Raw genomic sequence first — 26,370 nt, 5'->3', positions numbered from 1 at the left:
CAAAACTAAAATTGAGGGGCCGGCCCAGTGACGCAGCGGTTAAGAGCACACGTTCTACTTCTCAGCGGCCCAGGGTTCGCCGGTTCAGATCCCGGGTGCAGACATGGCACTGCTTGGCACGCCATGCTGTGGCAGGCGTCCCACATATAAAGTAGAGGAAGATGGGCACGGATGTCAGCTCAGGGCCAGGCTTCCTCAGCAAAATGAGGAGGATTGGCAGCAGATGTTAGCTCAGGGCTAATCTTCCTCAAAAAAAAAAAAACTAAAATGGAGTTTTGTTTTTATTCTGCCATTTATCATATCCTTGAGTTCTCCCCTCTCACACGATCATCCAGTACAGTTAAAAAATGTCCTGGTGGCTGCTACTGACTGTGCCGGGTAGTTTGGGGTTACTGTGATGTGTTTCTCAAAAGACCGTCACACTTGTCTTGCAACATTCTATGTTAGACTTAAGATTCTCTCTCTGTCGGAACAAAAAGGAGAGGAACGTTGTAGTTCTGTAGGTTATCGATGTCTTAAGTAGTACACTCAGTATGAAAACCTGAACATTACCAGTCATGGGGTCAAGGCATTTCCCTGACTCTATAGAGACATCAGTGCTCCCTCAAACGTCACCTAAATACATCCCAGACGTAAGAAGGCCACTGGGGGAAAGTGCAGTAATAATCAGTTACTACACTGCTAGTCGGTGCAGGGAACTCATATTCACAAGGAGTCATTCAGCTGGTAAAATAGTTCAGCTCAGTGGATGGTAAATATCACCCAATTTACTTATTTCATTATCTATGACCAGTAATAATAACTCTCCAAAAAAAGTAAATAAACCTTCTATTTTTCCAGTTCAAAAGAGGTGACAATATCTCAACTCAAAAACTAAACATGATGAATATCCCAATTTGTCCTTAGAAAGTCATTTTCGCGCTAAGACGGGTAACGAGTGAGTCTCTAGAACACTTCGTCTTGGTGCCTCCAACCAACGCACGAGATACCATTCCTAACAATGCAGACACAGGGAAACCATCCTCCCAGACGATGACGAGAAATGCCCTGCAGTGGGTCTTAGGGCTGAGAGCTGAGGGAGTTTTCAAAGCCAGATAGCAGTATCCTGTGTACAGGTTTACTCATGAACTTCTGAAGTATAAGAATTATGTTCGAGTCCCCTGACTTAGCACTATGGAAATTCTCTTTCAGTCTTAACAATTAACGGAAATGAGTAACTGGAGGCCTGTTTGGTTGATGCTGGGATCCTTGGCCCCCACCATGGGGCCAAGCACATAGTAGTGGTGTAAGTAATACTTGTTAAATGTATGAATAAGCTACTGTCGTACATACGATGCGTTATATGATAAATAGAACAGACAACGTTTTCACAGTCACAATGGCCCCAAAATTCAGTTGTGAAACAATCTAACTATTTGATGATAACTCCTTTTACCCTCTATGAGATCCCCCATTTCAGATTATTAACAGCTTCCCCTCTAAGATAAGGACAAAGACTGGATACTTCAAACACCACGTTTATTCAAACTGACATCACATGGCTCCCTGTTAGGATCCACTGAGAAGCCCACAGAATTCTGTCATCCCCCCACCCCCGAAAAAAGCATTCATTACAAAGAAACATCAGACAAACTCAAAGTGAGGGACGTTCCACAAAGTAACCGGCTTGTACACTTCAAATGTCAGATTATAAAATACGAAGAAAGGCCGAGGAGCCTCTGCACCCTGAAGGACCCTACAGAGTCACAACAGAGCAACCCTGAGGCGAGTCCTGGACCTGCGGAAGGCGTTTGGGACACTCTGCACGATCTAATGTGTGTGCAGAGTGGAGGGTTACGGCCTGTCAAGGCCGATTTCCTGATTTTGATGGTGTGCACTGCGGCTGCGTGGGAGAGGAATCTTTAAAAAGAACGCCCACCACGACCAGCACCGTTGTCAACACTTCATGGCTCTTCAGCACCTGTAGACTAGGATAATGGGCAACCCGTACACAATGCAGTTACCTGCCAGCAAGCCATCGAGAAAGGACTGAGAACACAGGGTAGTGTGGTGACAGTAAAAATGAGGGTCTGCAGAGCACAGTGAAAAGAGTGCCGGGACAGGCAGCAAAGGACATGCGAGTCGGAGACAGAGGCGGCAGGAAGCATTCAAGGACGGGATAAGAGCACTTGAAAAGGCAGACAGCAGGTCGGCCTTGGAATTGGGGTAGAAATCCAGGAAAACAGGTATGAGAGACATCAAGGAAGAGCCAGCCTCGACCTAATGGCTTTTATCATATTCGTTATCGGGAGGCCAGCATTCTGTCACCAGCTTCATAAAAAACTGGTTATAAATCCCATTCAGCAATATAAAAGAACAAACTACTGATACCTGTGACAACATGACCTTCAAAAACATACGGTAAGGAAAGAAGCCAGACATAAAAGACCACGGATCGCACGATGCCGTTTATATGAAACGTCCATAAGTAGGCTAAAGAATACAGGCAGAATTAGTGGGTCAGTGGTGGTCCAGGACTGTGAATGGGACGAGGATTAAGTACAATCCCCATGTGATCACAGTAAATGACAACTCATTTGTAACCCCAAAACTGAGGCTCTATGCCCCAATTTTCTCATCTGCTATTCAGCGGCAATTACAGTACCTAATTCATAAGGGCTCTTTCAATATCAAGTGAGGTAATACAAGTTAAAAGCTTAGAAAGTACAGATTAAAAGCCTAGAAAAATGCCCAGCACTTGATAAGGGCTCAGGATGTATGTACGCGTGCATGCATACGTCCTGCTTAAAAACTCAGAAATAAAATGCATGTAATAAATTACAAACTCAGAAACACGTTTAAGTTCATACTTATTTAAAGATTCAGCAACAAACTACAGTTCATCATCGATCCACTTCTTAATCAAGGTGAATAGTTTAAAATACTCTGGGAGAACTTTTCAAATATACAGAGAAAGTTTAAGAAGGACGGAAGAAATGTACGAAATATATTATCTCCCTAATATTTAGGGTCTAAACAAAGTACAAGGAAATGGTGAGACTCTTCCTCAGCCTCTGATTTTCTTAAATTGACATTTTGGTGGGTAATTCCCTACTTACAAGACTTTTCACTATTTTCCACATTTTCTCTGTCTATGTAAAGTCTTTGATTGAAAATGGATTTTCATCTTATATTTTTACTCTAGTAATTTTCTATTATAAAGAGTAGGCTGTTGTTCATCTTAACAAAAAACCCCAGAAGTCAATAGTACTGAGGCCCAAGGCACCTCCCCCGCTGACATACGTACACACTTCCCTGTTTTCTTGTCCTTTATGATACATGCGGTCGGACTGGAGGCACTAGAGTTCTCTCTCCCCAGTAGGTGTCGAATAACGATATGGATCCTGCCTCCTGAACTCAGTCCTGCTCAGCGACTCTTCCAATATAGGCAAAGTGAAAAGCTGCCGCCCACCGCTCCACCAGACCGAGAGTTGTCCACCTGGAATCCTTTGAAGTAACAACACCATCGAATATAACCTGTGTATCTTTGGTGTAACTCTTTTATCACCAGCATCAACATTTATATTCTCTTACTTATTATCTCTAAGACCATCTACAAAATAAACATCTGTTTTCATTATTCTCTAATTCCTTAAATATTCCCAGAAACAGTTCCTAACATGAGGAGAAAATAGAGACAAATTTCAATATTCGATCAATTTTATCTTGATAACTTTGAAAACAAATTTACTCTTTAAATTGCATTATTAAAAATACATTAGTCTTCACATTAGTTTTACATGTAAATATATAATTGTTTGAATATTTAAATACAGTTTCTCTTTACCAAAAAAAAAGTGTCACTCAGAGCCCTAGTTATACAAATAATTTAAACGCACAAATGCAACACACACTTTACACAATATTGTCCACATACTGTACAACTTGGGGCAATTATAATAAAAACCTGTGCAAGATACTGAACAAGGACAAGATTAATAAAATATTCACCGTGACTGTAATTTGATTTTTACTATTAAAAGAATTTAATGCATTCTTGAATACACAAAAAACATCCAATTGTTTTATCTAATCTGCAAATTAAGCCCAGATGCATTTTTTCAAAGCAGCTCATCTCAGATCCTACCGAATTCTGAAAGTAATTCATTTCTAACTTAATTTAAACTATAATTTTTACAATTTCAAGTTTCCAAGCTTGTCTAAAATAATAATGATTACAGGGACTTAGTAAACATTTCCAAAATATTTTTTAAAAATCATCAGGACTGTGTTACACTTTTATATTTTTAGTAATATAAGTTTTAAATATCAACCTTTTCCCTCAAAAAAAATGGTACTCAGAAGAGTCTCCAATGTGAAAAAGGCAGTAAAATTGTTTGAACTTTAAGTTTCTGATCACTTGAGTTGTAAGAACTGCCCTCTGCATGATGTAATCACAACGGACAGGACGCATCACAATCACCTAGGATGTTATTTCCTTGTGATCTCTTTCTTTTAAACTTACACTGAAAGCCTGAAGAATAGCTCCTAATAGTACATGAGGGCATTACATGTCTACTTCATAGGAAGAAAAGGCACCAACACCCACAGATAGAATATCTTTATAGATTAGCTGCTTATTTACTTACTAATCGGTAGGACAGTTTTATTCCTGAATTAAAATTGGAGGATTATTTTAAACTGGTGGCCCACAGTGATATTTTAAGAAAGGAAGTTAAAATATGTTTGCATACGAGGCAAGGCTGAAGTTGCTTTGCAACTAAAAAATGTAAACATCAGTCCATTTTTTTCAACATAATTACTGTTTTAAATTTAGAAGTAAAGATATTACAACATAACATCATCATAACATACCCACAGATTAGATAATGGCCCTGAAATAAAACTACATTTGGAAACAAACTATTACACTCTATCTCGTCGAATCTGTGGTAACACGCTTTTATCTCTGAATTCAGGTACACTGATCTAGTTTCAGCAAAATACGGTTTATACAGTACAGATGAAAACCATGCTTCCCTTTAACATTAATGACCAAAAAGGACCCCAGGGCCTTGGCCTAACAGGATAACAGGACGCACCCATCCGGCTCAGCTGTCCTTGAATAAAAGATCTAAACAGATCCCAGGGACCTCAGGCCCAAAGCTGCACATCTAACATCTTTTATGTGAACCAATCAGTTAGCAAGTCTAAGGAATGCCAAAATCATGTGCAAATACATAGGTTTTCACTTGCAAAATGGGCCTCCACTTAGGTTATTAGTTTTATTAGATCTTTCAAAACATTAAGATTATAATTTGTTGATAACAACAATTAATAGTCTGCCCAAATCACCAAACCAATAATTTCAGTTCAAACTATGAAAAAATGACATGGTAATATATAAAATATTTTTAAGAGAGAAGGCCATAAGATAACCCCGACTTTCATACCAAGCCGCCAACCCTTCTGGAGGAGGGAATAGCGGAGGGGACGAGCCTCGCCTCACTAGCAAGGTCTTTCCCTACCATCTAAGACCGTCGTCCCCAGGAAAGCCTTCAGAGGTTGTGTGTGTGCAAATGTCCACAGGCGGAAAGTCAGAGCTGTGCAGGTGCAGCTGCAGTGAGGCAGGAGGGTTTATGTGACGTACATACCCGCCCGGCAGCTTTAAAACTGCATTAAAGGCTACGGAATCCCACTCTCTGGAACGCTTTTAAAAGAAGGATAAATTATACTTTGTTTGTGATTATTTAAGTTATCCCTACTCAAAAGCTGAGATCACTTATTTTTTCTTTTTAATTATCCAGTTAGAACGCCATATTGACAATGCCACTCTGAAACACACAGAATAGACGTCCATATTCATTTGTTCCAATTTTTAAAAAGTAAAAATAACATTTAATGTTTGTCATATTCATTCTTGCTATATTACACCCTGCTGGTAAGAGAGGTACAATGATAACAAATAAATGGACATGATTTGACGGAGAAAATTGTATATACTGCGCTAAATTATGGGATATAAACTAAGATGAAGCTCTTCAATAGCAAACAGATGAAAGGTGCTTTTGAATCTTTAAAAAAAGGACCTTAAACACTAATTTTAAATGAATATAAAAGTTCCCAAAAACAATGTCTATAGCAAAATAGTTGAAGGTTAATTTTTTCACCCAAGTTAGGGGAGCTATGTGCCCCGAGTACCCAATACCCTTCAACCGCAGGACTGAAGCCTCACCAGCCTCAACACAGACACTTCCCGTCCGCCTCGTCACCTCACTGTCTCCCTGATACCCGAGACCTCATTTATATGGCACCTGAGAACATAAACTTCTCAAAGCATATATTCTAACTGGTCTAGGAGGCTTTCTTCCTTTTCTTCCAGAACGTTTTTTACCATTCCTCTTACTTGCCGCAGCACTGGAAGGATCCCGCACGGACTGCTTGCGAGAAGGGCTCGCTGTAGGTCTCACGTGCTCCTCAGCCCCAGCGGATGGAACCGAGGAGTCCAAAAGCATCTGGGCTGCTCTCTTCCTCTTTGTTAACCCACTGACATCCGATGTTTTCTTCTTAAGATGCGTTCTAAGAAAAGTACTTCTGGACTGATATTTATGGCGCAAAAAAACAGAGTATTTTGAAATGTACTTTTTAATTATATCATTTAGTTTGGTCCGAATCCAAATGGAATGTTGTTCTGAAGTGATTCTCTTTCCTTGCTGGAGAACAATTGGTCCATAAGCCTTCTGGGGAAAACCTGGCTTATCATGAGTTGTCACCTTTCTTCTCTGAATTTTCTTTTTACTTTCTAAACACTTATTTGTAACCGATTTTGGAGCAATTTTGGCAGCATCACAATTTAAAAGAGTTAATTGGAAATTACTTTCCTCGGGAACATCACTAGCATTCAAAATCTCTGATTTTTCCAGAAACACAGAAGGTCCACTGGCCCTCTGATGTGGCATTAATCCATGTCTTGCTGACACAAAATATGCTGAGGCAGAACTTTGCCCACGAGCACCATCACCTTCTGCACTGGAGTTTAGGTCACTAAAAGGAACGCGGACGTGGTTAGTCCTGTGTGACTCTGGCACGTCTAGGTTCAGAGAAGGATCAATTATAATTTGCTTACTCAATGGGTCATAATAACTAAAGGAACTCTGTTTATATTTGTAGCGTATGCTAATATTCCGATTATTTACATCCCTTTGGCGCCTCATTTTAGACAAGTTGAAGGATTCACCTTCCTTCAGCTTCATATTGGAAGAAAGAACATAGACTAAGGCATTGGGCTGCAAAGGCTTCATAACTTGAACATATGAATCAGGAAATTCAACTGTTCCAATTTTGACTTTTTTTGTTTTTCTGTCCTTCCTTACTGGTGAGTCTTCATCTTCTCTAATGAATTTTCTTTTCGTCGCTGGGTGTCTCATGAGATTGGTTTGAGTTCCATGGCTGACTTTGACAGCCTGGCATCGAGACGCCACCCGCCATGTTTGCTCAGAAGGCATCTTTGCTGTAGAATGATGGCTAGGTTTATGGAAGGCCACCGAAAAGGCATCAAGATCCAAAACACCACCTGCATTAGCATCGCATTCTGAGAGAACTTGAATTGATGCAGTGTCCTGATCGAGGTCAGCCCAGGTACTCTTTTTTCCTTCATTCAAGTTTTTTTTTTTAATGTTCCTGGTTTCACAGTCATCATCGAAGTAACAATGGAAACGGCCTTCCTTAAATTCCTTCACAAGAGCATTAATTTTTATGTCATCTTCTCTCATTATTTGAGACCATGTTTTCCCCACAAATGAAGGAGGGACATGAGGCAAGTCCTCAAGAACTGGTTCATCAGGATTATCTTCCATGATCCCTTTTGCTTCTTCCAAGTTCCTTATAGAATCAACTACAGGAACAGAGCTCAAATGGGAATTATGATTCGTTTCTTTCGTGTCAAAAGACAGCTTCGTATTAACAACTTCTTGAGTCTGGTCAGTGTCAGACCAAAGAGAGGGATCACACTGAAAATTCACTGCAGAACCACAAGGTTCATAGCACATACTTCCTAGATCTGTAGGTTTTAACTTCAAAAGGTTTTCTGTATCCGTCATTTGATGGGTCGCTGACTCAGGACAGGCCTTACAATCCATTGCAGAAACACTAGATTCACAGTTCTTACCTTTTAGGCCAATATTTTCCAGATCTTTCCAAAGGCTGACTTCTTTGTCAGCTTTCTGCAGTTGGTGAGTCACGGGCTGAGAAGTGGCTTCCAACCTAAAATTTCTTTTAGGACTATTAGATCCACAGCTCTTATCTTCTGGGTCAATATATTTCATGATTTTTTTATCAGGCCCTTGTGATTGATAAGTCATGGACTGATGAGAGGCATCAATTTGAAAATTTATTTCAGAACCGTAACACTCACAGCTTGACTCTTCCAGAATAATATAGTCTTTCTTCCGGTTTACGACTTTGAAAGTCTCTTTGGATGGGTTTGTCACCAATCGAGGAGGAGCTTCACAAACATATCCCAGGTCACGATCACTAGAGTCACAGCCCTCGCCTTCTGGATCAAAACTTTCCACATTTATACAGTCCATTCCTTTGACAGTCATTCGAGGTGAGTCAATCGTTGGCTTAAAAGTGATGTCAGAATCAGAAATCATTTCACAATCACTACCACTGGTCACCACATCCACTAACAGCATCTTTTTAGGATTTGTTTCTTTGAGTGACACTTGAAGGTCATTAATTACTATTTGAAGAGGGACATCAGAATCACACATTATTTCAGAATCACAAGGTTCACTGGTCCTTTCTTCCATGCCAAGATGCTCTTCCTTCCGAAGGCTTACTTCGTTGCAAACCACTTGTGGTCGTTCTAGTTCTAACTGAAGATGAACACCAGAATCACATTTTACTTCAGAAACACTAGGTTCACCGTCCTTATTTTCTAGGTCATTAGGATCCCTCTTTTGCAAGTTCATTTCTTTGCCGGCCACAGGAGACTGATCAGCCACAACATGAACGGGAACATCAGAATCATAACTTACTTCAAAGTCTGCTAATTTATAGCTCCTCTCTGCCAGGTAAACACGGTCTTCTCTCCAAAGACTTACTCCTTTAACGGCTTTCTGAGGCCGGTCAGCCACTGACTGAAGAGGATCATCAGAAGCAAAATTGATTTCAGGATCACAAGGATCACTGCTCTTATCATCCAGACTGGCATGTTCCCCTTCCAAACCATGTGGGTGCTCAACCGCAGATTGAGGGGGGACATTGGAAACGTAAACAAACTCAGAATCACCGGGATTCTCACCATCCACACAAACATGCCCCTCTCTCAGAGGATTTGTTTCTGTAACAGCCTCTTGAATTTCATCAGCCACACACTGAAGAGGTTCATCAGAATCAAAATTTATTTTAGAATCACTAGGTTCAACAATCTTATCTTCCAAGTCAACATGTTCCTTCCAAAGGTCCATCTCCTTAACAACTTCTCCAGTTTGGCCAGCCACTGACTGAAAAGGGACACTGGAATCATATACAATTTCAAAACCCTTAGACTCATCCCTCTTACCTTCCACATCAACTTCATCCTTCCAAAGGCTTATTTCTTGAACAGTATCTCTAAGCTGGTCAGCCACTGACTGAAAAGGGTCATCAGAATCAAAACTCATTTCTGAACCACAAGATTCCTTGTGCTTATCTTCCAATTCAAGATGCTCCTGCTCCAAAATAGTGATTTGAGGTTGATCAATTATTGATTGAACCAAGAAATCAGAATCCAAACTCATTTCAGAACCACTATATTGGCTGCCCTTATCTTCCAAGTACACATGATCTTCATTCTCAAGGTTTATTCCTTCAAGAGCGACTTCAGGTTGGTCAGCCTGTGGCTGAAGAGAAACATCAGAATCATGTATTAATTTAGAACCACTAGGTCCATCAACCTTATTTTCCAGACCAATACCCTCCTCCTTGCACAGGTTTGGTTTTCTAACTGCTTCCTGAAATTGTTCAGTCAATGGCTGAAGAGCAGGGTTATTAGAATCAAAACTTATTTTACAGTCGCGAGGTTCACTGTTTGGATCTTCCACATCAATGTCCACATCACGGCCACAACACAACAACAGCCGATCTTCCACATCAACATGTTTTTCCTTCCAAAGGGCTAGTTGAGGTTGGTCAGTGAGTGAATGAGGAGGGGCACTAATATCCAAATTTATTTCAAAACCTCTAGATTCAGGACTTTCATCTTCTGGGTCAACATGGTGCTCCCTCAAAACAGCTATTCGAGGTTTTTCAGTCATTGACTGAGGAGGGACATCAGAATCCACAATTATTTCAGAGCCACTGCATTTATCACTCTTGTTTTCTAGAACAACATGCTCTTCTTTCCGGACATTCATTTCTTTAACAACTACTTGAAGTTCAGCCACTGAACAGTGAGAGACATCGGAATCTAAATCCACTTCAGAACTGCTAAATTCAGCACTTCTACCTTTGATTTTAGCGTGCTTTTCTTTTTGAAGCCGTATTTCTGTAACAACTACCCCAGGTTTGTAAGTCGCTGACTGAAGAGGGATACGGCAATCCAAACTTGTTTCAGAAACACTTAACTCATTACCCTTATCTTCTAAGTTTACATGTTCTTCTTTCTGATGGTTTATTTCTTTAACAGCTATGTCAGGATGATCAGTCACTAAATGAAGAGAAATAGCAGATTTCAAACTGATTTCAGAAACACTGGGTCCATTACCCCTGTTTTCTAAGTGTACATGCTCTTCTTTATGGAGATTTAGCCCTTGAACAGCTGCTTCAGGAAGCCTAGTCATCGAATGAGCGTCACAAGAACCCAAACTTATTTCAGAACCACTGGGTTCATCATTCTCCCTCTCTAAGTGTACACACTCTTCTTTTTGAATGATTATTTCTTTAACAGCTACTTCAGGTTGATCAGTCCCTGAATGAAGAGGTATGTCAGAATCAAAAGTTATTTCAGAAACACAAGATTCGTTACTCTTATTTTCCAGATGAGTAAGTTCCTCCTCATAAACAGCTACTTGCGATTGGTCAACTACTAAAGAGAAAGGAATATCGGAATCAAAAGTCATTTCAGAACTGTTTGACTCATAACTCTCATCTCCCAGGTGACTGTGCCTTTTTCTTATTTCCTCAACATCAAGCCCGGAATGCTCAGTAACTGACAGCAGAGGGGGATCTGAATCAAAAGTCAGCTCGGAACTAGAGCCCCCATAGCTCTTCACTTCCATGTCAACGTTTAACTCTTTCAGATTTATTTCACCCAGAGCCCTTTCAGGTTGATGATTAGCTAACTGATCAAAAGAAGCATGAGAATCAAAACTTAGATCAGAAACACTGGATTTGCCACTCTTATTCTCCTGGTCAATAGCTACTTCTCGACAGTTTCTTTCTTTAACAGCTATCTGGGATTGGTCAACCACTAATCGAGCACCAGTGTGAAAACTCATCTCAGGACCATGAGATTCACAGTCCATGTCCACAAGGCCATGCTTCTCTTTAAGAAGATTTATTTCTTCAACAGCCCTCTGAGGTTCATCAGTCACTGTCTCAAGAGAGACATCACTGGGTTTATGGTTCTTACCTCTTAGGTAGATACGTCTATCCTTTAGGTGTCTTTCCTTGACAGCCAGTTGGGGATGGTCAACTACTGACTGAAGAGAAACACCACAATCAAAACTTGTTTCAGAACAACTTGATCCATAGTTCTTACCAACCAAGCCAATGTGAATCTTCTTCCGAAGTTTTGTTTCTGTGACAGCCACTGGGAGTGGGTCAAGCACTGACTGAAGCAGGAAAACAGAATCAGCACTTATTTCAGAGCTACTAGATCCATAGTCCTTATCAACCAAGCCAACGTGTACCTCCTTAGGAAGATTTATTTCCTTTGCAGGCTGTTTGAGGTAGTCATCAGTTGACTGAAGTGAGGCACCACAATCAAAATTAATCTCAGAATCACTAGATGCATAGCGTTCACCAACCAAGCTAATATGCATTGCCTTCCGAAAACTTGTGTCTTTAACAATTACTTGAGTTCGGTTGGTAGCCAATTGAAGAGAGCCACTACAGTCAGAACTTACTTCAGAAACACAAGATTTGTTATTCTTATCCTGCAAATCAGCATGTACTTCCTTTGAAAGGTTTATTTCTTTGGAAGTCCCTTTCAACTGGTCAGTCAGTGAATGAAAAGAGTAAGTGCAATCAAAACTCATTTCAGAACCCCTTAATTCACAGTTCTTGTCTTCTTGGTCAATTTGCTCCTCATTCCAAAGGTCTTGTACAGCGTCTTGGGGTTGATCAGATACTGAGTGAAGAGAGCTACAGTCAAACTTCATTTCGGAACTCACTAAGTTCTTCTGTTCCAAAAGGACTGACTTGTTAAAAACCAAATGCTTTGCTTCTCGGGTACAATCCAAATTAGAGAAGAATTTCTCATGACGCTTTGGAATGCCATCTTCAAAGATTCCTTTATCAGAAGCCATGTCAATTTCATTCGGGTTGATTGCTGGATTTACTGCTAATTTGGAAAGAGACTCAAATTTTAAGCAGCCTTCAGTACCCACAAACTCAGGGAATTTAAAGCCAGTTGACAAAGTTTTACCCTGAGATTTTACATCTTCCTTTATAATCAATTTATCTGAATTTATACATGAAGATTTCTTATTTGATTCTTTAGTTTTCTGATATGAAACTGAAGACGTTTCTAGAGGGGATGACAGCATAGGATTTCTAGAGCCCCTGTCCAGCGACTCAGGGCATCTGTCAACTTTGTTTGGGTCATGTTTGCTAACTGAATTCAGAAGGGCTGCTAATGGTAACCCAGTCGTTGTAACAGGTCCATCACAAGAACGTGCAGGTAAACAACTAGCAGAGGCGTCAGAAATCACTGAAGGACATGGCAACTTGTGTCCACTATTTGTAGCTTCACCGATGACGACTGGATTCAATTCTTTCCTACTGTCCCCAATTTCACGAATGAGCTCCAACGGCCGCTGCTGTCCCTTCTCCAGTTTTTGAATAACTGATGGTCGAATTGAAACACTCTGTATGTATTCCTGAGATTTCCTAGGTCTAGAATATAACTTTTGAGTAGGTCCAAAACCCTTGGTGGACATCTCTCCTCTGAATCCAGCAGCATCCTCGGTTATTTCTTCAGGAACAAAATCATTAATAGGGACCACTTCAGGAGGTGACACAATATTCGTATGTCTCTCATTTTGCATTGATCTAAAAAGCAAGGAGAAAAATCCATAAAAGTATTCCAATATCTGTTTAAAATGTTAAAATAAAGGCATAACAAATATTCTTTTCTTTCTATCCTGGGCCAGATTCTTAGAGGACAAACGACCAAGGCCATCACACCAGGTTGTACACTATGCATATTTCAGGGAGCGAATCAGAGTGGAAGATGGAGGTGCCTCCACCAACCGCTACTAGTAAACACAAATGGCTCCCAAACACGAGGAAAATGTAAATAAAGCACGTATCGTTTTCAGAGTGGGAAATAGCAAAAAGTTTAACACAAGTTGCTCAGCCTAGAAGGCTACGTTTCCTTCAGTTTCCTCCTTGAAAAAAAGGAAATAATCCCATTTTCCACCATGAGAGTGTTTTGAGGAGTAAATTAGTCATTATAAGTAAAGGGCATTTAGTTAGTTTAACATCTGCGAAGGACAATTTGGTAATGTCTACTAAAAGTAACAATGCCAAGAAGAGTCTAAAGAGACATAAGTTAACGTAACGTGGTTATCCCGGGGGATCCTGAAACAAAAAAGACATTTGGTAAAAACTGAGGAATTCTGCATAAACTATAGAATTTAGTTAATGTATTAATATCAGTCCATTAACGTAACAAATGTACCACACGGATGTGAGGTGTTTGGAAGAGGGAACTGGATCAGTGAGTATATGGAAACTCTCTGTACTACCTTCACAACTTCTCAGTAAATTGATAACTGTCCTAAAAAATAGTTTTTAAAAATAAAAAAATAAAAAAATAATTTTTTTTCTGCTTTATCTCCCCAAACCCCTCCTGTACACAGTTGTATATCTTAGTTGCAGGTCCTTCTAACTGTGGGATGTGGGACGCCACCTCAACGAGGCCTGATGAATGGTGCCATGTCCGCACCCAGGATCCAAACCCTGGGCCACTGCAGCGGAGTGCACGAACTTAACCACTCGGCCACAGAGCCAGCCCCTAAATAATTTTTCAATACATTAACACCTAAAAAATACCTTTATTAAAAATTTGAGAGATGCCACAATTGTCTAAGAGGATATGCATACATGTGTCAGCCACAAGCAACTTCTTTTTTAATATGTCATAAATATTACTTTCCGTCCCATAAAAATTTATTATCATAAATGACATTAAGATAGTATTCTTTGGTATTTGTAAAATAAAAAAGCTAGTAATATCATGATGGGGTATCAAGATAACATCATGATAGGGCAAAATAACCCCATAATTTTCCATACTTCTGAACCCTAATCAATAAAATTGCAGCACAACAATCACTTTACCCTAGTTTTTCAGAACCCTGGAAGACTATCTCCATTTGTCTTAAAGATTATCACAACACTCTCAAGATAAAACTAATCTTGGAACATTTGGTGAAGGAAAGAAAAGAATAAAAGAAAAGAAAAAGCAAGATAGAATCATAAAATCAAACAAGTTGGGGCCAGCCTGGTGGCATAGTGGTTAAGTTCATGCACTCTGCTTCGGGGGCCCAGGGATCACAGGTTTGGATCCCAGGTCTGGACCTACACATCACTCATCATGTCATGCTGTGGTGGCATCTCACATACAAAAAACAGAGGAAGACTGGTACAGATGTTAGCTCAGGGCCAATCTACCTCATCAAAAAATTAAAATTAAAAAAAAAAGAATTAGTAAACATAAATTAACCAAATGAGTACCTAATTCAAGAAGATGGAAAAATAACCTAATCCTCCCTCAAGAAAGTCAAAGAAATAAATTAAGAAAAAGAAAAACCACTAAATAGGAAACGAAAATAAAGCAAGAGCTGTGTTTCGTGAAGGCTAAAACAATAGAAAATCTACAATGTCTAGACAAGGGGGGAAGAGAGAAAAAATTTAAAAGAAAAACTCTATGTTATAAAGCTTATAAACATAAATTACGTGGTGTTGGTATGGGATTAAAAAAACTCAAGGAAAGAATACAGTATTCCAAATCAGAAATATAGATATAAATAGACATACAGATACAGATACACAAATACAGGATTTAGTTTATGCTATAGGTGACATTTTATATCAGTGGATATAATTAATATACATTTACTTAAAAAAGTAGAAGCCCTGCCTCACACCACATATAAAAACAAATCCCAGGAAGATTAAAAATATTTAAAACAAAAAACAAAGGTATGAAGAAAAAGACATGAAAGAAGACATAAAGGAAAATCCCCCTTAGATCTGATTATGCCGCAACGTTTAATTTCTACACAGTAAAAGACAACATACACAGTTGAAAGACATATGAAAGACTCTGAGAAATATTTACAACATATTTAAAGTACAAAAGATTATTCACCATAAATATTGCATACAGATCCAAAATGTACAAACAATTCAATAGAAAAATAGGCAGAGTATAAGAACAAACAACACATAGGATACACATATGGCTAATAAATATACAGAGAGAGAAGTTCTATTTTACTCATAAATAAATAAAAGTTAATTAAGAGATCACTTTTTTGGCCTATTATGTTAGAGGGGACAAAAAAAGAAGATGATATTCCCAGTGTGTCAAGAGTGACAGAAAATGAGCTCTCTCAGATGCTACTGGTGTATACGTATACACATTGCATATAAATTGCATATAATGTATTTATAGTGAAATTTGTTACTTAGCCTGGGAAAACTAAAAAAATATTGCAAAAGGAAGTTACTAGATAAAATTTCACTTTATATTCTTTGATTCAAAGATACATTTTACAGGGGCCAGCTCAGGGGCACAGCAGTTAAGTTTGCATGTTTCACTTCACGGCCCAGGGTTCGCCAGTTCGGATCCCAGGTGCGGACATGGCACCACTTGGCAAGCCATGCTGTGGCAGGCGTCCCACATATAAAATAGAGGAAGATGGGCATGGATGTTAGCTCAGGGCCAGTATTCCTCAGCAAAAAGAGGAGGATTGGCAGCAGATGTTAGCTCAGGACTAATCTTCCTCAAAAGAAAAAGATACATTTTACAAAGTCTTGGAATGTTACCCAAACACGTACTGTAACATATAACTATGTTACATATATATAACTATGTACTATTATTCCATTCAGTACTTTACCTGCTTTCTTGACAATGATATGGGTGGTGCCGCAGTACATCCTGCAAGAAACGTTCCATCAAACTAGCGGTACCCATGCGCTGTCTGCTCTGTGTGGTCGAGTATCTGTGCTGAGCACTGGATGTGTGCTATAAAGAAAAAAGAAAGCGAACATTTTTAAATGGATAGTACTCATTAGTAGCGAGAGTTTCACAAAATGGATTTATTTATATGTTCCTGGCAGAGGTATAAATTGCTATACCCTTTCTATAAAACAATTTTAAAATATGCATCTAAAAACCATAAAAGTATCTTTCCCTTAGATATTACATTTCCCTTAGTCACTACATTTCTCTAAATCTCTCCTAAGGAAATCATCTTAAATGTGGGTGATTTATGCAAAAAAAAAGATGCTTATCACCGCATGATAACAAAAGCCAGGACATCTCCTAAGTGTCTAACAGTACAATCCTTAAATTATAACATGCCCTAAGACGTAATACTATGCAGCTATCTAAAATAACACAAAGAATTTTGAATAACATGGAGAAATATTACATATTAAGAGAAAAATAGGGGATGCAAAAATTACATGTGCACTTTCATCTCAAACTGTAGCTTAAAAATGTACAGAGAAGTAGGGGCTGGCCTGGTGGCACAGTGGTTAAGTTTGCACACTCTACTTCAGCGGCCTGGGGTTCATGGGTTCGGATCCCGGGCGTGGACCTACACACAGCTCACCAGGCTATGCTCTGGCAGCGTCCCACACACAGAATGGAGGAAGACTGGCACAGATGTTAGCTCAGCGACAATCTTCCTCAAGCAAAAAGAGGAAGATTGACAACAGATGTCAGCTCAGGGCCAATCTCACTGGAAAAAAAATGTACAGAGAAATAGAAGGAAGAGAATATGTGGCATGATTATGAATAATTTTTAAATTCTTATACATGTTTTTATAATAAAAATATGTCAAAAAGAGAATAAAGGGTTGGATCACTGCATTTTAAAAAGCCAAAGATTAATTCACAAAGAGGCCATCATTTTCCTTCAGAAATTTAAAATCCTGACTTAAACAGAATATTGGAATAAATACACTAAAATCTTCTGCAATTGTCTCCATGGTCTGTAATTTACTGCAATTTTCCTCCCAGTTGGGAAGACTCTGCCTTCACTAGCATTACTTAGGAACCCCCAGGGGGGCTGGGAGAGGAGTCTCACGCGTACTGAGCGCCTACACCACATCCAAGCCAGTGCTGTTCCGTGCACACAGCAAGCTCACTGAGTATGAATCTTGTTTCCATTTTGATATGAAGAGATTAAAACACAAAGAATGAGAGTGAATTGCCGAAAATTGTGTACCTAGCAAGTAACAAAGCCAGGATTTCCATCCGAGTCTGACTCGATCGAAAGCTCTCTCTTCTCATTGTGTCAAGCGGCGCTAATGCCGTGTTTCTAACGTAAGTTATTTACAACAATTTAATAACATGTTTTAATTTAATAATACTCGGGGAAAGTCATGTTTTATACACCAAGGCAAGGTGTCGAGAGAACTTAGGCTGCTAGCTCCTGAGCACTATTCCCACTCCTGGAATTACTTCCCTCCATGCTGACTCAGGGGCCCCTCTCGTGCTGCCTTAGTCCCAGGAACCATCTAAATTCCGAGTGTCTCAGGATGCTCCGGCCACACAGCTCCCCTCGTCAGGGACCCGTCAGCAGAGCCAGCCTGCCCATGATGAAGCGGACAAACGTGCAAGGTAACAACTAAAGCTTCAGTCAAAATCCCATCTGGTCCCCTTTGCCTGGCTAGAAACTTAAAAACAACGCGAACGGAGAACCGCACCTACATAAACTACAGTCAACGCCACCCTACACAGCCCAGAAGAAGGAGGCGGTTTCTGTCAATTTTCTCAATTGACATACGACACACATACAGAAAAGTACACAAATCCTATGTACACAGTTCAATAAACTATCACAAAGTGAGAACATCCATAACCGTCTCTCCAGGAAGAACTAGCAAGCAGCCAGAGTCCCTCCAACGCCCAGTTACCATCTAGTATTCCTTCCCTCTCCCCCCAAAGTAACCATTATCCTTATTTGTAATACTACGGATCAGTTTTGCACGTTTCTGAATTTATATAAATGGAGTTGAAACAGCACATAAATCATTGACCAGCTTAAACTAGTTTTACTTCCTTAAAACAGGTTGTTGATTAATCAAATCTTCCTCAATAACAGAGACAGCACTGCACATGCACCAGGTGGGAACCCACAGCCCCAGGATGACCCCAGAACCAAGAATCTTCAGAAATGTTGCCACCAGAGCCCTTTACAAAGGGAGAAGTTCCTTCTGCAAGGAAAATCTGGCTTCCAGCAGCTTGAGGACCACATATGGACTGATTCAAGACTACCCAATCATCTTCTTTCTCTAACTCCAACTTAAATTTCGCCCAAACCCTGGACCAGGGAGACAGATTCGAGCCCTGCCTCCTGTCTCCTTGCCAGTCGACCTCACAATAAAGCCTTTTTCTTTTCTCAAAAGCTGGTGTCATAGTATTGGCTTCCATGCACACTGGGCAGAGAGCCCCTGCTGGGTAACAGTCATACGTTCTGTTTTCTTTTGCATTCAGCTTCTTTCACTCAACACTTGATCTGTGATACTTATCCATAATAGCTGTCATCTGTTCGTCTTCATTTCTGTATAGTATTCCATTGTATGAATATACCGTATTTGATTTATTCATTCTACTCTTGATGGATATTTGTGTCATTTGCAGCTTTTGGCTATTACAAATAATGTTGCAAAGAACCTGCTTATGTGTGTCTTTTTCTGCTTGTATGCACGGATTTTTGTGGAGTATATTACTAGGAGTGGAACTTCTGGGTCATAAGGTTTGCGTATGTTCAGCTTTAGCACTCACCGCCAAAGTCTTCCAAAGTGGCTGGAATTTACACCCCCACCCGCAGGGTATCATAGTCTCCACCGCTCTGCTTCCTCACCAGCACTCGCCACTGTCCGTCTCTATAATTTTAACTATTGTAGAGGGAGGTTGAAGTTATATCGTTGTGGCTTTAATTTGCGATTGTTGTGATGGCTTTTCATGTTTACTGGCCACTTGAAGATCCTTTTTCACGATGTGTCTGTTCAGGTCTCCTCCTGTTTTCAAACGGATTTTCTCTTTTTTTCCAGAGAGTCATAGGAATCCTTCATTTACTCTGGACACAAGCTCTTTCCTCAATTACATGTGTTTCAAGTATCATTGCCCTCTCTGTGGCTTGCCTTTTCACCTTCTTTTTTTTTTCGGTGTTCATAAATAAAGTTTTATTGGTATGTGCACAAACACACACGCACACATACACACACAAAGTAAATCTAATATCTTCCCTAGGAATAGTTACAACATGCTTTTTCACTTTCTTAATCATCTTCCATTGTTTCTTAATTTTATTGCAGTTCAGTTCACCAATTTTTTTGTCAGTGCTTTTTGTGACCAGTTTAAGAAATCTCCCTCTACCTCAAAGTCACAAAGATTTTCTCCTACATGTTTCTAGAAACTTTATTGTTTTACCTACAATATTTACATCTACCACCTACCTGGAATCGATTTTTGTATCCAGGATGATTTAGCAATAAAGTTTCATTTTTTCCTGCATGTGGATACCCAATGGATCCAGTATCATTTATTGAAGAAAGTCTTGTCCTCATTGCTCTTCAGTGCCACCTTTGTCACAAATCAGATATCCATATATTTGTCTGTTTCTGGTTTATTTCCATGATCTTTCTAACTTTGCACCAATGTCTTAATGATTGTAGTCTAATAATAAGTTTTGATATCTCGTACAGAAGGTCCTCTGACTTTGCTCTTCTTTAAGATTATCCTGGTTCTTAGCTTTTTGCATGACTATATATATTTTTAGACTTGGCTTAATTTTTATTTAAAAAAAAACTTTGCTAGAATTTTGATTGGAATTTCATTGAATCAATATATTAGTTTGGGCAGAACTGACATGTCTACAATATTGATTTTTTTTTTCCTATCCATGAACATGGTATATCACATGAATTATTTAATTTTTCTTACATTTCTCTCAATATTTATAGTTTTCTGTATAAAGATCCTACACATATTTCATTATATTTATACCTTAGGAGTTGATGTTCTTTGATGCTGTTGTAAATATCTTTTTAAAATCTCGTTTTCTATGTAGTGTTTGTATACAAAAATAAAATTTCTTTTTATGTCAGCCCAACAAGCTTTTTAAACTCACTTATCAATTCTAATAGAAAATCCTAAAAATATCTCGAGAAACTACATCCACAATCACAGTTTATACAAATAAAAAAGAAGTTTTAATTCTTCTTATCTAATCTTTATCATTTTCATTTTTTTTTCTTTCCTTATTTTCTTGGCTAGGACCACTGACAAAATGTTGTTCATGGTTTAATTCAAACATCAAGTCTACTTTCACTTAATATATTACTGATAATTTGGATTTAATCTTTGCTTTTATTTTTAAATCTGTTTGTAGTATTCTTGCCTAAACAATGTCCTTATTTCTCTTCTTTCTAGCCCTCTTGTGGATTGTATTTTATTATTCCAATTTTTCCCTCTTTGTTAACTTGGTAGTTAGTTAAACATTCTTTTCCTAGTCTAGTAGTGGTGACAGGTTATAACAAGCAACCCTGACCTATCCAAGTCTAAATTTACTTGTTACTTTTGTTCTCTTCTTAAACAATGCAAGGTCCTTAGGCATGAATTCAAATTACTCCTCTTCCAACTTACATGCCATTGCTGTGAGCCCCACACGGCCTTATTTATCTGGAACGCCTACTTATTTACCTGCCTATTGCTCTTCATTCCTTCTCATCTCTCTCTGAGCTTCCACCTGGAATCACTTTCCTTCTACTTGAAGAATTCCTTTTAATATTTCCTTTAATAAGGGTCTGCTGATGACAAATTCCCTTAATTTTTGTTTTCTGAAATATTTTTATTTCACCTTCTTTCTCAAAGTATATACTTATTGAATATAGAATTCTCAGTTGGTAGTTGTTTTCTTTCTTTTGGCTTCTGTTGTTCCTGTTGAATATTCAGCTAGACCAGGGACCCACATTTCTTCACTACCTCAACACCTCTCCAAAAACTTGAAACATTGTTTTTTAAGCTTTTATAGTTAGTCCAAATTACCTTGGCTGTCACTAACAAAGTCTTTTTAAATGTCAATTTAGTGCAGGAGTATCCAGATGTCTACAAATTATTATTTTAAAGCTTAAGAAAAAAAAAATTATACTGAGCCAGCCCTGGTGTTCTAGCAGTTACCATTTGGCATTCTCACTGCCGTGGCCTGGGCTTGTTTCCCAGTGGGGGAACCACACCATCCATCTGCCAGCTGTCATACTCTGATGGCAGCTCACATAGAGGACCAAAAACTAACAACTAGGATACACAACTATGCACTGAAGCCTTATATTTAAAAAAAAAAAAATTATACTGAATGCTTATTGAAAAGAACTTACAAAGAATTAACGTTTTATTATTATCAAACATTCAACAAATAATGTTCCAGTCAAGTGACGATATAATTTAGCAATCATGAGAGAAATTATAAAGAGAGCTTTGAGTTTTATTATCTGCCTCTTCATGTTTATAATCAGCATTAAAAAATATTTCTTTCTAAAAAGGCAGAGGTGGAGCCGGCCCCATGGCTGAGTGATTAAGTTTGTACGCTCTTCTTCGGCGGCCCAGGGTTTTGCTGGTTCAGATCCTGGGCGTGGACATGGCACCGTTCATCAGGCCATGCTGAGGTGGCGTCACACATAGCAGAGCCACAGGGACCTACGACTAGAATATACAACTATGGACTGGGTGGCTTTGGGGAGAAGAAGAAGAAAAAAAAAAAAGATTGGCAACAGAAGATAGCTCAGGTGTCAATCTTCAAAAATAAATTAATTAATTAAAAGGCAGAGGTGTGGAAATCACAATAAAACCTTTTCCTTGGTATGAATTGAAGTCATTACTATTAGATAATTAAACAAAACAAATGCCACTGAAGAGCAGAATTTTGCATATTATAAACTTGTTTTACATCTCATCTGAGATGAGACAATTCAGCACCAGCAGAACCAGAACTTCCCATATTACTACTTCATCTACGACAATTGCACAGCTGAGACCCTGAGGACAAACTTGGGACTCTTCTCAGTTAACAATCCTGGTCAGAAAACTGCAGCTACTATAACCCTGAACAGTTATTTCAAAATCTCCACACACAATGCACCACAAGCTCTTCCAACAAAAAGAAGAGAAAGGAGGGCCCGGCCCCGTGGCCAAGTGGTTACGTTCACACGCTCCGCTGTGGTGGCCCAGGGTTTTGCCAGTTCGGATCCCGGGCGCGGACATGGCACCGCTCGTCAGGCCTCATTGAGGCGGCGTCCCACATGCCACAACTAGAAGGACCTGCAACTAAGATATACACCTATGTAGAGGGGGGATTTGGGGAGATAAAGCAGAAAAAAAAAAGATTGGCAATAGTTGTTAGCTCAGGTGCCAATCTTTAAAAAAACAAAGAGAGAGAAGAGAAACAAATACTATTCAATTCATTCTGTGAAGCCAGGGGTACCCTGACACCAAAACCAGACACATCACAAGAAAAGAAAGCTACAGGCAATATTGTTTATGAATATAGATGCAAAAATCCTCCACAAAATATTAGCAAACTAAATCCAGCAGCATACAAAAGGACTATACACCATGACCAAGTGGAATTTATCCCAGAAATGCAAAATTGGTTTACCATCAAAACTCAATAATGTAATTGCTATAGACTGGATTGGGTTCCCCCCAGATTCCTAGATTGAAGTTCTAACCGCCAAGGTGGTTGTATTTGGAGATAGTGCTTTAGGAGATAACTAAATCACATCACATACAAAAATTAACTCAAAGAGAATCAAAGATAAATGTAAGAGCTAAAACTGTAAAACTCTTAGCAGAAAACACAGGCATATGTCTTCATGACCTTGGATTAGCCAATCTTTACGACACCAAAATCACAAGCAACAAAAGGGAAAAAAAAAGTTATCAACTCAAGCAAAATTTAAAACTTCTGTGCATCAAAGCATAAAAGTCAAAGTCCTGGGGCCGGCCAGGTGGCATAGCGGTTAAGTGTGCACATTCTGCTTCAGCGGCCTGGAGTTCGTCAGTTCAGATCCTGGGTGCGGACATGGCACCACTTGGCACACCATGCTGTGGTAGGCATACCACATATAAAATAGAGGAAGATGGGCATGGATGTTAGCTCAGGGCCAGTCTTCCTCAGCAAAAAGAGGAGGATTGGCAGCAGATGTTAGCTCACGGCTGATCTTTCTCAAAAAAAAAAAAAAAAAAATCAAAGTCCTTACCTCATCCTACATTGTCTTACAGAATCTAATTCTCTGAATTCTTCACCTACCACTTACCACCCACCCCCCAGCCTACCTCCACTGTAACCACATTGGCCTCCTGGTTTTTGCTGAGCATGCCAATCACCCTTCCGCCTTGGGCTCTCTGTCCTTGCTCTCTCTTCCCTCCACCTAGAAATTCTTCCCCAGAGATAAGGAAGCCTGGCTCCCACACTTCACTCAAATCTCAACTCAAACGTCTCTTCCTTAACCCAACCTGGCCATCCTACCTAAAACTACACTGCCTTTCGGATTTCATTTTCCTCATGACATGTATTACAATCTAACATATTATGCACTAATGTACACAACTATATCTTTTCCGTCTCACTGCACTATAACGTGACCTTCACGAATAAAGGGACCTTGATTTGTTCATGGTCACATCCCCAGAACCTAGAGTGTCTGTGCACTAGTGGACTCTCAGAATGATCTGTTCGATGAATGAATAAATGAATTTAATAAAATGTAAAAGAAGAGAAAGTTACAAGTAAGTCTCCTGAGATATAACCACGTGAATAGGATCTTCCTACCTGCTCCAGGTTATCATAGTGCGCACAGCAATAGCTGCAATATGCTCGTCTGTTCTGCATCTTGAATAACCAAAGCCAGACAGCTACTGTCCTTGAACGCTCAGACTGAAAAAAAGAGAAATGTCAAGATCACAACAATTCTTTACTTCCATGAGGAAAACAGCCATGATAATATCAGAGAACAGAAATTCATTCTCAAGTCCCACCCACTCTTATTTCTAATAATTATGAAAATAGACAAGGCTGCCATGAACTACTGAATCAACCAGTGAGCTGGAGTAGACATGAGAGCTACACGTCTCCTAAAAAAGCAGTTTGTTTCCAAAACTGAGGCCCAGATGACTAAATTTTTTATCAACTTTCTGATAACTTGTTAGAATTATTAGGAATTGATTCAGTATTGACGAATACAGTACTCAATTTGTAAAGACAAATTACTATTTCTAAGTTGTTACTAGAGTATATTTTCTATACTCTAACGAGGCTCACTCATTTTCCCATTATGTTTCTATACAAACCCCAGGCTACTTGAACTCTCGGTGTCATATACAACGTCTAACTCTGTCACAAGAGTAGATGCACTGCATGCATTTTCTGCTTAGTCCACAAGAGGCAGCTTTTAAAATAATTTACCCAACCAAGTTGCTAAAAATAAAAATGATAACTAATTTAGCCTCTAAAATACAAGACATTTCTCTTCCAACAGTTACATAAACCAAATAACTAAGAGGAATTTTTTCCAACTGGTGCAACGAGATTTCTCTATGAATAAAGAACCGTTTTCAAGTTTCTACCCACCCCCCAAAACACTAGAATCCTTCAACATTACATACTGCAGTGGTTCCCAAACCAGGCCGAGTAGCAAAGTTGTCGCCCTCAATTCTGACTTAGTAGACCTGAGATAGAGCCTAGAATTCACAATTTTTTTAATTCTCAAAGTAATTTTGATACACTGCCAATTTATTCACTGACACAAAGTGTACATAGTTTATGACTATTTTAAGTAACAAATACAATGCAGTTTTTTTGCTGTGTTTTGTTAGAGTGAAAACAGAATTGTGAGAAATAAGTTCATCAAATTTTTAATTCTAATTATCTTAAACATTCTTGTCTGTTGGGAAATGGATAACAGAAGGATCCTATAATATTATGAGTATTTCTGATAAGAAGATTATCCTGCAACAGAAAAAGTTTGTTCATTAAAATCAATATTTAAAAAATGAAACCACAGCCTTAAAGCCAACAAGATGAGAACAGAAAAGCTTCATCTTATCAAAATGCTCCCATAACATTTACTTATCTATTACTGTTTGTTATGAGAAACTTTGATTTCTTGTCTTCTCACACGTACGGGAAAATAATTAAACCAGCCTCTCAAATAAAGAATATATAAGAGACTACTTACTTAAAATTTGGTCTTTCTTCCATTAATTTACTCATTTATTAACCCGAAGCAACAAAATGAAACAAAGCTTTAAGTTGCATTTATAGATATGGTAATTTTCAGGCCAAGGGAACTCTAGAGTTTAAACCTAAACTCTGAAAATAGTAAAATAACAAACTTTTTAGTGCTTTACTTAAAATATAATTAAAACATTCATTAAATGAAAGGCGAAATAGGGAGCTGGCCCCGTGGCCTAGTGGTTAGGTTCGCGCGCTCGGCTGCAGGCAGCCCAGTGTTTCGTTGGTTCGAATCCTGGGCGCGGACATGGCACTGCTCATCAAACCACGCTGAGGCAGCGTCCCACATGCCACAACTAGAAGGACCCACAACGAAGAATATACAACTATGTACCGGGGGGCTTTGGGGAGAAAAAGGAAAAAATAAAAAAATCTTTAAAAAAAAAAAAGAAAGGCAAAATAAAAGTATGAGTCTAACATCAAATATCCACAAAATTTAAAGACTTTAAATTTTTTTTTATCTTTAACTCTTAAGGCCTTTAACTCCCATGGCATTATTTCTTGCCATTGCCATCGTCTCTAGTGTCATATACACACCACAATGACACAGCTACAATGAACCAGAAGCACCTGTTGGCATTGTGTAAAAGCCACATGCTAGGACCCCCCTGAAAACTCACTGAATCAAAGCCCCCTGGAGGGG

General features: G+C 39.0%; 1 protein-coding gene across 5 annotated transcripts in view; it reads right to left on the bottom strand.

Annotated features, from left to right (window-relative positions):
* Nucleotides 1-1,501: 1,501 nt before the first annotated feature.
* ZDBF2 (zinc finger DBF-type containing 2) overlaps nt 1,502-26,370 on the bottom strand; it is a 30,821-nt gene continuing 5,952 nt past the window's right edge. For 3 of the 5 annotated variants that reach the window (XM_070581769.1, XM_070581771.1, XM_070581770.1), the window contains 3 exons: nt 24,267-24,371; nt 16,320-16,447; nt 1,502-13,239 (listed from right to left, as the gene is read on the bottom strand). In XM_070581769.1, the coding sequence (XP_070437870.1) occupies nt 6,279-13,239; nt 16,320-16,447; nt 24,267-24,326 (7,149 nt within the window). In that variant the 5' untranslated portion in view covers nt 24,327-24,371 and the 3' untranslated portion in view covers nt 1,502-6,278. The remainder of the gene's footprint in view (nt 13,240-16,319; nt 16,448-24,266; nt 24,372-26,370) is intronic. The other 2 variants (XM_070581772.1, XM_070581774.1) reach the window with 1 other exon arrangement.

The sequence above is a fragment of the Equus przewalskii genome, chromosome 17, assembly GCF_037783145.1.
Source record: "Equus przewalskii isolate Varuska chromosome 17, EquPr2, whole genome shotgun sequence".
Classification (NCBI taxonomy): domain Eukaryota; kingdom Metazoa; phylum Chordata; class Mammalia; order Perissodactyla; family Equidae; genus Equus; species Equus przewalskii.
Note: the sequence above shows the minus strand (reverse complement) of the source record. Positions and strands in the feature narration are given on the sequence as shown.